The sequence below is a fragment of the Rhamphochromis longiceps genome, linkage group LG7 (assembly GCF_057381845.1).
Source record: "Rhamphochromis longiceps isolate RC_006_pf linkage group LG7, R_longiceps_female_GT1.1, whole genome shotgun sequence".
Classification (NCBI taxonomy): Eukaryota; Metazoa; Chordata; class Actinopteri; order Cichliformes; family Cichlidae; genus Rhamphochromis; species Rhamphochromis longiceps.
Window position 1 is genome coordinate 45,677,873 of NC_140563.1, and position 15,101 is coordinate 45,692,973.

Genomic DNA, 15,101 nt, shown 5'->3' on the forward strand with positions numbered 1-15,101 from the left:
AATGAATTCGAACATTAGAAGAATTGTGAGCTCCTCTGTTTCATCGATGCTTTGTTCTGAGATAAATATTATTACTTTATATGTTATTGGCTTGGACAACTTATTGGTTTATCAAAACAAGGTCATACCGAAGCACACCAGCAGCGGCGCTGCGAGCCGCACAGCAGACGTACAACGAGAACGTCCGGAGGTCAAAGGTAACGTTCGTATTTGAAAACATGGATTCCAAAAGAGGAGATGAAGGTAGGAACTTTTTGCCTTTGTCTATCTGTAAGCCGGACACTATGTTAATTTTAAACATGAATGACCACTTACAATAAACTCTGTCCTGAGTTCTTAGTGAAATTAATTTAGTAACACAACATGTGAAGAAATGGACAACGTTGCTCTTTTTGTTAGCTTATTTGTTAGCTTAACTAATGTTTTCTATAATGTGAGATCTGTTTCCCATAGCATAATTTGAAACGCCGAGTTGTTGTCAACGTTCACACATTTATTTACCCCCATTTTATCCCTTTTGATCTTATCCTTATTACCCTTTAAAAGGGGAAAAACGAACAGCTACTGCTAGTTGTAAATCTTTTTGTGTAAGCTGGAATGAGGACAGCATACGTATTTTCATATTGTATTGCATTTGAAGTGGATTAAACACACTTATCGGAAGCCTACATATAAATCCCGGAATGAATTCCATGCCAATATGGAAATTGGTTGTTGTGTCGGTATCAGTATTTCTTGTACATGATTATTTGCTTGCTAGCTTTCACAGCCCCATAGTCCGTAGTTTATGTAGAGTTATGTCCCAATTTACATAAAATAATTGTACCTTAACCAGTCTTTAATAATGGGACAGATTTTAAGGGATATTGGCATATGAACTGACATTGTTTACATGTCTTACATCATGATAAATGAAAAGGGAAAGGATGGGGTTATTGATTGAAATACTGTACATTACTGGAACATTCAGAGTAGACATAGGAGGATACCTCTGTTCATCCGTGTGTACGCTGCTAGTGTGGAGTATTAAACAAAGCATAAACAATAGAGTTAGAGATGCTCTCTCAACATATATGTCTTTCATAGCCATATAATGGTTGATGCACTATATGGATAAAACCACTGGGTTACCTGGACATTACACCTACAGGAACAGTGGCTCAGGAGTTAGTTGTGGAGTCTACTAATTGGGAGGTCTGTGTAACCCCAGTATTTTTCCTGGTCTGCCTAATCTCACTGAAACACGTGATGTTGAAGCTGTTCTTTGCTCTACAGAGGAAAACAGAAACCCTCCCAAATTGAATTACTTTTCATTTTTAAGCATTCTGAAGTGATCTGAAAAGGAAATTGTCACTATGGAGTCTAACACTGTAAACAAGGCACTGACCTCTTTTACAGCAACAGGCAAGACGAGTGACGATGGAGACATTGCATCTGTCATGGGATTCTCTGGGTTTGGTATGTGTAGTCCAGCACACTTGTCAGAAAATATAACCGTAAAAAAAGTATTCTCTGATAAAGTGACAATTTGAGTTGTTGCAGTCATACATCGAGTTTTATTTTTATCTTCCAGGTAAGAAAGCCCGCACATTTGATCTTGATGCCATTTTTGAGCAGACCCGGCGAACAGCCATCGAGAGGAGTCAGCGTGTGATAGGTAAGTGTTTCATCACTGGCAATGTGATAACCCTGCTTAGGAGTCATGATGAGTTTAATTGCATTTGGAATCATTGCGTCCTTAGAGGAGCGGCAGAAGGAGATAGAAATGGAGGAGGAGGGGGAGAGCTCCAAGTCAGTCAAACCGTCAGTCCAGAGTCAGAGAGGAAAAGCTGCTTCTTCCAGGTAGGGAGGCATTTATGAGGTTTTATCCTTAACTGACTGTTACATCTGTTCTGGCTTCCAATTTGTCTACTTAAGTGTACAATATGTTTTGCTTTGTCTGACAAAGCTCATTTATTTATTTTTTATCATTTTTAGAGTCCAGAAGAGCGACAGCAGCAGTGACAGTGGCTCAGATTCTGATTCAGACTCAGAGCTTATCGGGCCACCGGTGCCTCCTCAGCATGCAGCTCAGCAGGGCGATGATGATGATGATGAGCACGTAGGGCCACCTCTTCCACCAGGTTACACAGGCAGCACGGCTCACAGTGATGATGACGATGATGAAGAAGGAGAGGCACAAGATGACGACGATGATGTATGTCTGAATTATACAATCTCTTAGTAGGCTGTGAATTACAGCATACTACATATATCTGATTACACTTAGTCTGTCTAAAGTGTTGACTTTCTTCTTGCTCATTAAGAAAACAAGATTTTCTCAGTAAATGTTGGGCCATGGTGGTATGTTAGTAGTCTATAAGTGTTATACAGCGCTTTGCAGATCCATGTTGTAGCTGTGTACTGTGAGTTACCCTTCTTTGTGCATGCGCTCTGCATTATTTAGCTTGCCATGAATTATCCAAGAGTTAAAAACTATGAAGATGTTGATTTTTTTTAAGCTGCTCTTCCTCTTTGGTGTGAACTCTGCTCTTGTTTCTCTTCCTGTACAAGATAACTTTTCAGCCAATCAGCTCTCTCCTTATACGTGGCACAATTGCCACTAGGCTATGAGCTGCTGAATTTTTGGATTTCCGCGTTGGTTACATTCCCTTAACCTCGTCTCTGTGTCGCTAAAAGAACTATTTTATTATCATTGCAGGGTAATAAAAGTAAATAAAAATAAACAATGAATAGCTATTTGAACGGTGAAATAGCATGCACAGTTACAGGACCCAGATACTGAAGAATGGAATGGACTGGCTTTTTCCACAGTGCTTTTACATTGATACTGACCACTCAAAGCTCTTTTCACTATGAGCCAATTTATAGTGTGATTTTCCTACTGTGACAGATCACAATCTCGACATATAAAACCAACATTGTGTTCTGTGTTTGAGGTTTTAAAAAAAAATCCAACCACAAGATGGCAGCAGGAGAAAAGATTAACATTGTTAGTTTTGCACTGTACACGATAAAAGGTGAACTTTTTGCCTATTTTCTTAGTTGTGCTTTTTTCATTTGTTTTCTTTACATTACCAAAAGGACAGTGACACCTAAAATATCTGAATTTTTAATTAGAAGGATTTTTAGAATGTGTGTATTGCTTTTTACAGGAAAGTACTATCTACACAATATGTCAGATTCCAACCATTCACAAATATGACTTCTGTCGTTAAATGTCTTAGACTCACAACCTGTTAATGTAAAAATATCATACATATTGCTGCACTTTGATCAATTGACATAATATAGACTTGTGTTGTTTTGCCTTTTCCTCACGTTCATGTCAACTTTCTGTCCCAGAATCCAGTGAAAAAAATTCCAGACACTCATGAGATCACGCTGCAGCATGGCACTAAAACGGTAAGGCTTTCGCCTCTAACACCCAGCCAGTAATTAGAGCTGGTGACAACTCTATTCTCAGTTGACATTGAATAAAATTCTATTTTTATCACAAGCTTGTAAACAGTACAACTTTTGCTTATATTACGCACACACACACAAACATCTGGTTTCGGAGGCCTCTCATTGGATTTTCAGTTAACATTTATCTCACTGATTTTAGCCAAAAGAGCAGCTGTGAGGCTGTTACTTTTCTGCTTTTGTTTAGTCTGGTATCCAGATCTAGCACTTTTTCAGTTTTTAAACAGTTTAGTTCTAAATTATTGAAGAATAAACTTAAAATATTTGGGTTGTATTTATTTCTGTGCCTTTTAACAAAGCCAACATGACTGTATTGTTAAAGATTTCTAGTGTTATAACTAGTAATCAGCAGCGGCTTGCTTTCTGAGTTGTACAGGCTCATAAGTTGTCTCTTGGTTTTCAAACTGCTTCCTCAGGTGTCGGCTCTTGGCTTGGACCCCTCTGGAGCCCGCCTGGTGTCTGGTGGATATGATTATGATGTTCGATTCTGGGATTTTGCTGGGATGGACCAGGCTCTGCAGGCCTTCAGATCTCTGCAGCCTTGCGAGTGGTACTGAGAACAGCAACACACCTCCTTGACACGTGTTCAATAATTAATTTCATGTAAACATCCACTACACTGACTGCATTTCCATGTGCCAGAGTGTATACACTTTCACAAACACACACACACACACACATCACCAAACCTCATGCTAACTCTGCGACATCCTCTGTTTTCATGCAAAATGAGCCTTTTGAGAACAGATGGTTAAGATATGTGTCTGTTTGTGTGTTTGCATGTGTGTTTACTCCGTGTTTAACTAAAGCCATCATCAAAGATCAAATTCTTTTTTGCTTTTGGGAAGCAGTGGGCCCATATTTTCTACTCCAACTTCCAACTTTTGTGATGCCGAAGTATTCTGAGATTTCAGCATTTATCTCGGAGAGTAAAATCACACCTAATCATAGTAAAATCTTATTAAAAAAATATGGTACAAGTTGTAATACTCTAGAATGTTGCAGGTATTCGTGTTTTCATTTCTAAAGCAACTGCGGTCTACCCAGGATTCACTGCTAATTCCAAACATGCAGCGGACGATCTGTTCGTCTGCGCTGTGGGTTGACCCTGCCAGTGCATAATGGTAGCAATGTGTAGTTGGTTTTGTTTTTGTATGTGGGGATAACGATGTGTGTGCTGTGTGAGAAGCCAGCGGCACTCAGGAAGAGAGGAACACATGCTTTCGGGATGGACCAGGCTCTGCAGGCCTTCAGATCTCTGCAGCCTTGCGAGTGGTACTGAGAACAGCAACACACCTCCTTGACACGTGTTCAATAATTAATTTCATGTAAACATCCACTACACTGACTGCATTTCCATGTGCCAGAGTGTATACACTTTCACAAACACACACACACACACATCACCAAACCTCATGCTAACTCTGCGACATCCTCTGTTTTCATGCAAAATGAGCCTTTTGAGAACAGATGGTTAAGATATGTGTCTGTTTGTGTGTTTGCATGTGTGTTTACTCCGTGTTTAACTAAAGCCATCATCAAAGATCAAATTCTTTTTTGCTTTTGGGAAGCAGTGGGCTGAGCTGGAGCAGGTTTCCCCTTATTAACGCTACATTTAATTTGATTACAGTGTGATCTAGGAGTCTGTTTGGTTTACTAACAAGCCGGGCTTCATATAGAAAGTTGTTGAAGCTTCCTCGGCCTGGGAACTGGATGAATCTGAGGGCTCATGTTTCATTTGCTCTGACAGAAAGCAGCTGATCTCACATTCAAACAGATTTCCACCTGGTCTTGCCCTTGCTCGACCAATCAGAAGCGGTTATCTAAAACGGGGTGGGTTATTTTTAGTGAATACCGTAGTATGTTTACATTTTTCCAGTGCTGATTGCTACCTCTTGCTTCGCTTTGCTCTAACTGTTTGTAGGGTTTGCCCTTTGATAATGCTCCAAGCAGAACTGAGAGGTTCCAGACTAATAAGCATTTGCACATTAACCTCGCAATGTCAGCACCCTGCCCCTATTTTTAAAACATCAGTTTTTATCAGTGGATAATTTTCTCTGTGAAAGCTTTGTTTTTTTATGCTTTAAAAACACTTTATTAGAAATATTCTGCTGTTGTTATAGTTGGGTGTCTTTGTTTATTGTTGTAGGCCAGTCATACAAATAATCAGGTACATCAGATGTTGAGATGTTTTGGTCGTATAGTTGCAATTATCTGGTGTTTATTTGTGCCTGAAAAAGTGAAGAATTAAAAGCTTATATAACAATGTTTAGTGAAGCAGTCTTTGTTGTGCTGTTTTTGTGTCTCCTCAGCCATCAGATCAAGGCCCTGCAGTACAGCATCACCGGTGATGTCATGTTGGTGGTTTCGGGCAATGCACAGGCCAAGGTGTTGGACCGTGATGGCTTCAGTGTCATGGAGTGTGTGAAAGGAGACCAGTACATTGTGGATATGGCTAACACAAAGGTATGCCAAACTGCTGACTGTCAGTTTCTACAATAAAATCTAACGAAACAATAACAATGCGCTCTAAGAGGATCAGACGAGTGGCAATGAAGCCAAGAACACACAAGTTTACTAGAAATGTCAGTAATAATCGCTCACTGCAGTCAAACGCCACACGTTATGCCAAAAAGTAACTCCATTGTTACAGTTTCCACATCTGCTTTAATCTGAGTCATGAAAAATTTGTTCTTCAGAAAATATAAATAAAAAGAAAGTGCTGCGTGGCTCTGTAAATGACATAAAACAGGTGCTCATCAGTACGGCGAAACAACTCAACAAGTGCAAGTCTAACCAAGAGATTTCCTGAGGCACTCTCTTGGTTAGAATTATAAAAATATTTAATAGACATGATAAAATTATAAAATAGTTGGAGCAAGCGACCTACATGTTTCCACTAAAAAGTCTTCATCACACCCCGATAATGAAGAAAAACAACTCCCTGTCTGTTGTTTTATTGCATTTTGTAAGCATGCAGAATCACTGTGTCAGTCTGGTTATTATTATAGATGTTTACGATACATTTTGCTATCATTTCACTGCCCCCTTGATTTTCTCTTTGAAGCCAGATTGTAATACTGCAGATGTGACTGATCATCTAACAGCCCATATTTTCTACTCCAACTTCCAACTTTTGTGATGCCGAAGTATTCTGAGATTTCAGCATTTATCTCGGAGAGTAAAATCACACCTAATCATAGTAAAATCTTATTAAAAAAATATGGTACAAGTTGTAATACTCTAGAATGTTGCAGGTATTCGTGTTTTCATTTCTATCCGGTTGTTCAGTCTGACGTCACTAGCCGTGTCTGGGTCTAAACTCCGCTGCAGGTCCATATATCAAACGATCACTATGGGATTACTGAGAGTTGAAAAACTGTCTAAAGTCTTTCATCTTTAATAAAATGATCAGCGTTCTGCTCTCCCAGGTGTAACAATTGAGTTTAACATCCAGGCATCCATGAAAACGGAATTTATGACATTTAACGGAGTTAGAAGTTAGCAGGGAGTTAGCTCGCTAGCTTCTATCTAAATACAATATAGCATGTCCTGACTGTGGGGTTTTGGAAACAAATTAAAACGTACAGCTCTGCTATCACTTCCAGCATAAATGAAGACAGAAAACTAAACAGCAGTGACGTTTGTAGGGTTACTGAAGTTGGGCTAGCTGGTATATAATGATGTGCTACGTGACCGCTAGCGACACAGCTATGTTAGCATAATATAAACAAGCTAACTTTTTTTCCACTCGATAAAAGTTAATGTGAGTGTTCTCGGTGGTCAGGAACAAATGTAATCGCATGGCAGGATGCTGTAAAAGGACCAAACTTCAGCCAGGAGAACAACTGAGATAATCCATCCACAATACGAGGTTAGTCATTCATATACTGCTGCATGGGCTGGGCTGTAGTTACATCGTAAGGTTTTAAAAACTGAGCTTAAATAAATGATTAGCGGTAATAAAAGCCGAGGGAGGTCAACAGTGATCACTGACTGTTTTAGGAGCTTTTTGAGATCAAATAGAAGAAAATACATAACATTAAACATGTTAACAACACAAAAGCCATATTAAACGCAGACTACTTTAGGCCCGGAAGTAGGATTCGTCGCGTCATCACTGAACAACCGGATAGCAACTGCGGTCTACCCAGGATTCACTGCTAATTCCAAACATGCAGCGGACGATCTGTTCTTCTGCGCTGTGGGTTGACCCTGCCAGTGCATAATGGTAGCAATGTGTAGTTGGTTTTGTTTTTGTATGTGGGGATAACGATGTGTGTGCTGTGTGAGAAGCCAGCGGCACTCAGGAAGAGAGGAACACATGCTTTCGGGACTGTCGCGGTTCATTTCTTGCATATACCTGAATCTACAAAGAAGGATCCTAATTGAGTGTCCATGTTTGGATTTTATTGTGTTTAAGAAAGGCCATATTGGTAGTCAATGAGCATCTGTGCCTGCTGCACTGCATTTAGACATGGTTTATACCACCCATATGAATTACTTGAAGTGAAGGCCCATTGATCGCAAATAGTGTTTTCCTTGATGTCCTACATTCTTGTCCTGCACGGTCACATCTGGTGCTGATGGGGGAGTTTGGTTCAGTGAAAATGCGTTTTGGACGGGTGACGGTGTCCCAGTCAATTAGCTGTGTCTTATGTGATAATTAAGTCCTTGCTTTTATTCTGTCTCTGTTGACAAAAACTAATTTCCTTCCTAACTAACCCCACTGTGTGCAGAGATTTGTCACACGCAGGCCTGCGCTGTATGTATATGCAGTATGATCACATGGTATTGCTTCTGTCTCCCTGAATATGTATTGCTGTCAGTGATACTTCTCTGAATAAATACTATAGACAAGACAAATTTCCATCAGCAGGTGAAAATAATTTTCGTACTAGTTCCAATTTTTGCACAAACTATTCTTCTTATTCTTTCAGTATTCCCAAATGTAAACGCTAACACAGACACTTTTCTGGCCTAAGGAAATTGTGATAATAAAAAACTGGGCTTGCCCATCCGTTCTTGTCTGTTTGTCATTATAATTCTTTGCGCTTACTTTTGTTATCGATATCTGCTGTTTTTTAGTCTTTCGCAAGTTGTTGTTGTGAACCTGAGAAGCATAATGCAGTTACTGGAGAAGAGTAATTTTCCATTGCTTTCTGATGATTACACCAGAATTAGGAAAAAATGTTTCATTAAATTAAAAGAATTGCATTTTTCTTTTCTAATTTAAGGAGAAACCTTAAAGTCCTAAGAGATGCGTTCATTTACTTGGTAACTGGATTGTGCGTAATTATTCAGCTCCCTGAGTCGATACTTTGTAGAACCACCTTTTGCTGCAATTACAGCTGCCAGTCTTTTAGGGTATGTCTCTACCAGCTTTGCACATAGAGACTGAAATCCTTGCCCATTCTTCTTTGCAAAACAGCTCCAGCTCAGTCAGATTAGATGGACAGCGTTTGTGAACAGCAGTTTTCAGATCTTGCCACAGAAATTCGATTGGATTTAGATCTGGACTTTGACTGGCCCGTTGAAAACATGGATATGTTTTGTTTTAAACCATTCCATTGTTGCCCTGGCTTTATGTTTAGGGTCGTTGTCCTGCTGGAAGGTGAACCTCCGCCCCAGTCTCAAGTCTTTTGCAGATTCCAAGAGGTTTTCTTCCAAGATTGCCCTGTATTTGGCTCCATCCATCTTCCCATCAACTCTGACCAGCTTCCCTGTCCCTGCTGAAGAGAAGCACCCCCAGAGCATGATGCTGCCACCACCATATTTGACAGTGGGGATGGTGTGTTCAGAGCAGCTGTTTGTACTGACATTAGATTACACACGTGCACTCTATTTAGTCATTAGCACTCGTCAGGCAATGTCTATGGGCAACTGACTGCACTCAGACCAAAGGGGGCTGAATAATTACACACACCCCACTTTGCAGTTATTTATTTGTAAAAAATGTTTGGAATCATGTATGATTTTCGTTCCACTTCTCACGTGTACACCGCTTTGTGTTGGTCTTTCACGTGGAATTCCAATAAAATTGATTCCTGTTTGTGGCTGTAATGTGACAAAATGTGGGAAAGTTCAAGGGGGCCGAATACTTCTGCAAGCCACTGTAGATGAGTTTGAGATTATTGTCCTAACTCTCAATGCCAGTGGTAAGTTCTTCTCCAGTTACCTGCTTGAAAATATTACCTTACCCATACTTGAGTAACCACAGACCCTACGCCTTGCAGGTGAGAGCTTCTTGCATGACACTAAGGTATCCCATTAAACCCTGTGAAAAAGCAGATTTTTTTTCCTTTACATGAAAAGTTGTCTTTTACTTCTGGGATGACATTTGCGCTAATTTAAAAAAAAAAAAAAAGACATTGTTTTCAGTGATGCATTATGCTTTGAACACTTGGAGAAGGATGAATCTGATTTTTTTAAAGGAAGCTAGTGCCTTTTTCACACTCATGCAAAGCTGTTTTGAAGGTTGCTGTTTTTGCACAGAGGAGGGAATTAGTGAGGGGCTTCACAGACCATTTGTACTTTCCTGATCATATAGCGAGTGCATATTTTACCATAAAATTTAACAGCTTAGCAATTTGTAGTTCTTTTTAGTCATAAAACAGCAGGTCATATGCAATTATTCTTAATCAGTTATTAATATGGTGTGTTGTTAAAGTATTTGACAGTGAACAGACAGGCCCTCTTCCTGATCCACACATACCAATGCCATTTGGTCAGCTTCTGCTCATGCAAGGCTCTGCTTCTTGAGCATCCTGTCAAATAGCAGTATGTCTTGTCTGAAGCCCCTTCGCAGCACACTGAAGTGTTCCACTCTGACCTGGCAGCCAGAGAGGCCTCTCTCTGGGTTATACTGCTTTGGAGTTATTTGTTATGAGTAATTCTCCACATGACTCTCCAGCAGAGGAAATGTGTAGAAGTTACAAAGAGCAAAGAGCTCACTGTTCCAGGGCCTCTGAGTTCACTAGCACAGTTGTAAAGTGAGACTTATGTCGAGGAAATCCGAACGTTAATGTAAAGTCAATGTATTACAGTGTAACCTAATTAAGGATATGGATAAAGGACTCACATTTGTAATGCACAGTGCTGGAAAATTCACCATCGGATTAATTATCTGGTGACCTTTTGTGTTGCAAGTTTTGCCAAAATGGAAAAACAACAGCTGTCTTTACTCTTTATTTGTACGCACGATTACGAAATATGTCTTAATCTCCTTTCAAGTTTCTAACAGCACATGCTAGCTACTATTTCTGTGGCTTGCCCTTGAATATAAAGTGTTTAAAAACTGCTGTGAAGAAAAGGAAACTCAATATCTGCTGTGCACTGGATCCAAAATAAATAAAGCCACTGGAAGCCAGCCACAGGATATTGGGTCATTTTAGTGCTTGTTAAAAGTGTGCATTTGTTTATTTTCACTTTATGCTCTTTTTTTTCTCAGGGCCACACAGCTATGCTTAATTGTGGGTGCTGGCATCCCAAGATTAAAGAAGAGTTCATGACCTGCTCCAATGATGGGTAAGTTTTAACCAAGCATTGTAAGCTTTGAGTTAAAGGCAGAAGCCTCCACGCCCCCGTTGTCTTTCTCGCGCTGTTACATTGCACATGTTGTGCATCCAGTTGTTAAGCTTCACAGTGAGCCGTCTTGATTTTCAGGGAGGAGAAAACAGAAATGGCTTTTAGATGGGCCTAATCTCTTTGTGACTCACCAAGCATGTGTATTTTGTATAGTGAGTTTTGATCTTGGCTGATTTTATCTCTTTAAATGAAAACAAGCCTCTGGTCTTTCTAAACAATAACTGGTTACTTTCCTGTACACTTCATTTACAGGCATAACAAGGAGTCTCTGTTTTACAAACCAGCGTGTGCCATTTATAGTAATAATCATTGAGAAAGTCCCCCAGGACATTGAAGAGTATGCAGTCAGTGAGAAATACCCTTTCTCATCTTCAGAGCACTGCTGATAGCACAGTGACACCCATCATACATAGGCCACACCTCTTTGATACAAAATTAATGTCCAGCATTATATTTAGTAATTCTTACTGTCGGATTTTCAAAGTAATGCTCTCACCGAACAGACTTTTCTTCGCTCTCATCCCCTCCGTCACCAGCAGGGAGTCCTCTAATCCAGACTATGCCTCTGAAGATTGTAGCATGGCCTCATAGCTGTGTGTTTGCACATGGCATATTTATACTGGATGTTGTCCAAATGGAGCCCTTTATTTGTATGCAGTGATTTAGACCAGATCAACCGCTGTCATACACAGATATTTATATTGTTTGCTTCAGACCGCAGAGTTTTAACAGTCAGCGACATCCTTAAATCAGCACTAAACCTGTAGAAGCTGTAATTCTTTGTCCTGTGTATAGGTGTGCGGGAACATTTGTAAGGCAAAGAGTATGACTAAGCTACAGCACATTGATGAGTCTAAGAGAGTGTGACAGACAGCAGTAGAGACACCTAGGGCTATCATCATTAAGGAGAAACAAGGGCCCGACTTTGCGGGCAGCCCGCAGCCCAGTGTTTACCAGTGTTACTGCTCCCCCGGATGTGGAGGTTGGTTTAATTAGCTCTCATTGAGGCTCTGGAAATCCTCCCCTGGCACGTTAGCATTGGGTGTTTCTCCTGGCCAGCTAACAGGAGAGCAGCAGAGAGGAGCGCACAGGGAGCCATTCATAGGCAGAGGGGCTGCATGCGGGAGAGGTTCACAGCAGCAGACCCAGTCGGTGTGGCAAGCTGAGTCTCAGAGATGTGGCAAAGACAGAAAAGGGGGGGGGTGGCTATGTTGATTTACAGGTGGAGGAGGTTGTTCCTGGTTACATTTTCCCACCTTATTGTGTTGGTAATGTGCTTTGCAACTTGGTGCAGAATTTCACTTTATTGGTGGACACACTGTCCCTGAACCTACAATGTTTTCAATCAAAAATTCCTTTTTGTTGCTTTGGAGCAAACTGCATGTTACTACAAGTCCTAAACAGATAACTTTAAGCACACAAGGTTTGCAGAAGAATGCTTAAAATTGCGATATGTGTGATAAGTTGCTTAAACTACAGTTGCCACAATAAGGTAAATATTAATAATATATATTTGTGGGGTTTTTTGCTTGACTCAGGCTATAATAATTTGGAAGGCTGTCCCTTCATATTAGTTCCTTTCGTTTGCTCACTTTTAATTTATGTGGGTTTACTCAGTGATTTACAACATCACAGGTGGTTTGTCGAGGATCTAACTGTCTATGGATCTTTCTACATTAATGAGACTGTTCTGTTGCCATGAAGGTGTGAAACACACAGTACCATCACTGAAACCTTATAGACAACTATGCTTTTCATCATGGATTATTAATGCTTCAGTTATTAAGGACAGTCTTCCTCCTTTTCTTTGTCTCACCATCCACTCCATTCACTTTAGTGAATAAGTATGGATTCTGCACAGGGGCCAGGCGGTAGTCAGTGGACGTCTTGAGAATGGGCCAGCAGTTGGCCAGTAGTATGAGAGGCTGTCAGCTGCTGTCTGTCTGCTTCAATATTAGACCAACATCCAGGCTTTTCCAGGTCTTTCTGCCTAGTTAGAGGCTCTTTGTTGTGTTTACTTGAATAGGTTATTAAGCATGATCACTGGACCGCCCAGCTTCTTAATTAAAGATCCCCCAGTAGTGTGGAATCTCATTCATTAAGGGCTACCTCCCAGCGCCTTGAATGATTTCATTAACCCATACTTTTTTTTCCCCTCCTGGGAGGAAGTGGATGAGAGGGAAGTACTGATAATATAGCAGCAGGGTGTTCTCAGAAATTGTGGCTTGAATAGGGCTTCAGTAGAACTGTGCGAATCGAGTCAGTCAGTGAAAAGTGTTGCGCTGTGTGTGTCAACATTTCTTCTGTCATTCTGTTTGAGAGCGTGCAGTTGTAAAATGAAACAGTGTTTTCCAACAGTATTCATGTTTGATCCTAAGGAACAAACCGCACAAGTATGAAGCAACTTTAACTGCGTCTGAGTCTTTGGTGAATGTTTGAAAGCCACAGATTTTATTTCCAAGAAAGTGAAAGCAATACTTGCTGGGTTAACTCTCAGTGGAAGTATTTCTTTGGCAGGGCTGATCTTGAAGTAGTAAAAAAGTTAAAATATAGCTCTGACTTGGTGTATATTAGGAGCTTTTTTAAAAACTTCTAATGCACCAAATCTTTAACACTTAACTAACCACATGGCATAAAACAGTTTACCAAGTATAACACTGGAAAGATTTGTGTTGTTGTTTTGAAGGATAGGACATTGGTGATTCTTGGCTTTACGTACGTAGTTTTATAGTGCCTAGGAGAAGGTTAAAAATCCATGTTATGTTCCTTTTTTTGCGACTGAAATTTCAGCCAGTGGAGCACAGAGGACAGGACAAATGGCGACGTTCTAATTGGGCCCACATGTTACTTCTGTCGAGTCTTGAAGCACACTTGAGCATGTGTACACACAAATACACACAATTTGAGGAATGTTTCCAGGAGGTTTGAATGCCAGGGATTCCCTTCGCGCTGGCCTGCTGTCAGGGCTGCAGCTGGACTTGGATGTGTAGCTGTATACAAGGAGACCCAGAGGACAACATGGCAGGGCCTTTTACTGCTGACAAATTGTTTGTCTTTGTCATGTGCTCAAACTAAACATTTGATTTGAAATGTGTCATACTAGAGAGCATCGACAAACACAAAGTCACATAAAGCAGATTTGTGATTTAACGCATGGATAAATTGTGGTAGTAATTCATCTTGTTTTGCGAGAATGGTACTTTTGTGTAAGGCCGTACTTCTGTCTCTCCCTCTCTCTGCTTTTGTCTGCTGTGAGCGCTAATTGATCATCTCTAGCACTCGGATCTTGACGAATTAGCAAGTCAGTTGCTTATCAGTGCCCTTGGTAATAGTTTACTTTCAATTTTAAAGGAAAGGAGAGTTAAATGGATGACATATGAGGAATGACTCCTCAAAGTGTGGGTGAGCATGTTGGGGCAATTCACTGAACTGGATGGGTTCATCCACAGTCCAGCACATCTCCAACTCTTTCCCACCTTTTTTTTTTTTGCCTGTCCCGTTTGGATCTTTAGCCTTCAGAATTGTTGTCTGAAGGCCAAGAAAGATGCCAAGTGGATTTACTTTACCAAGTGGATCATCATGGCCTTTCTATATTGGTCCATTTGATTGACCTTTATTATAATTATGTATTTATTTTATTTTCGCTTTTTAAAGACGGGACAGACATGACTGGGGGATAGGACAGGGAGAAAGAATGAAAGAAAGAGAGGGAGGGAAAGAAAAATAGAGGGGAGAAGAGATGGTGAGAAAGGGGGGAAGAAAAAAAAGAAAAACAAACAAAACACCTGGATCACCTGTATGGAGATAAAAAAAAAAACCAGAAGAGAAAACACTAGCTAACAATAGATACTTTTTTAGTTTCACCTGTTGAGAATGAAAAAAGTAAACAAGCAGAAGAAAACGAGAGCAATACAATAAACAACATCATGATGATATATGGGAATATAACAGTAAATACTAAATATTAAACATTATTGTGCAGCACGTAAGATCGACAGCACACAGTGTGCTTTGTGGTAGGAGCCAAAAAGGGTGTCGTTTGTGTGTGT

At 40.3% G+C, this 15,101-nt stretch overlaps 1 protein-coding gene across 1 annotated transcript in view; it reads left to right on the forward strand.

Annotated features, from left to right (window-relative positions):
- Positions 1-178: 178 nt before the first annotated feature.
- Positions 179-15,101, forward strand: part of wdr70 (WD repeat domain 70) — a 44,102-nt gene continuing 29,179 nt past the window's right edge. Inside the window, exons 1-9 of the mRNA XM_085413887.1 lie at positions 179-243; positions 1,399-1,458; positions 1,574-1,657; positions 1,743-1,842; positions 1,978-2,197; positions 3,346-3,405; positions 3,882-4,015; positions 5,778-5,931; positions 10,916-10,992. Coding sequence (XP_085270013.1) covers positions 219-243; positions 1,399-1,458; positions 1,574-1,657; positions 1,743-1,842; positions 1,978-2,197; positions 3,346-3,405; positions 3,882-4,015; positions 5,778-5,931; positions 10,916-10,992 — 914 coding nt within the window. The 5' untranslated portion in view covers positions 179-218. The remainder of the gene's footprint in view (positions 244-1,398; positions 1,459-1,573; positions 1,658-1,742; positions 1,843-1,977; positions 2,198-3,345; positions 3,406-3,881; positions 4,016-5,777; positions 5,932-10,915; positions 10,993-15,101) is intronic.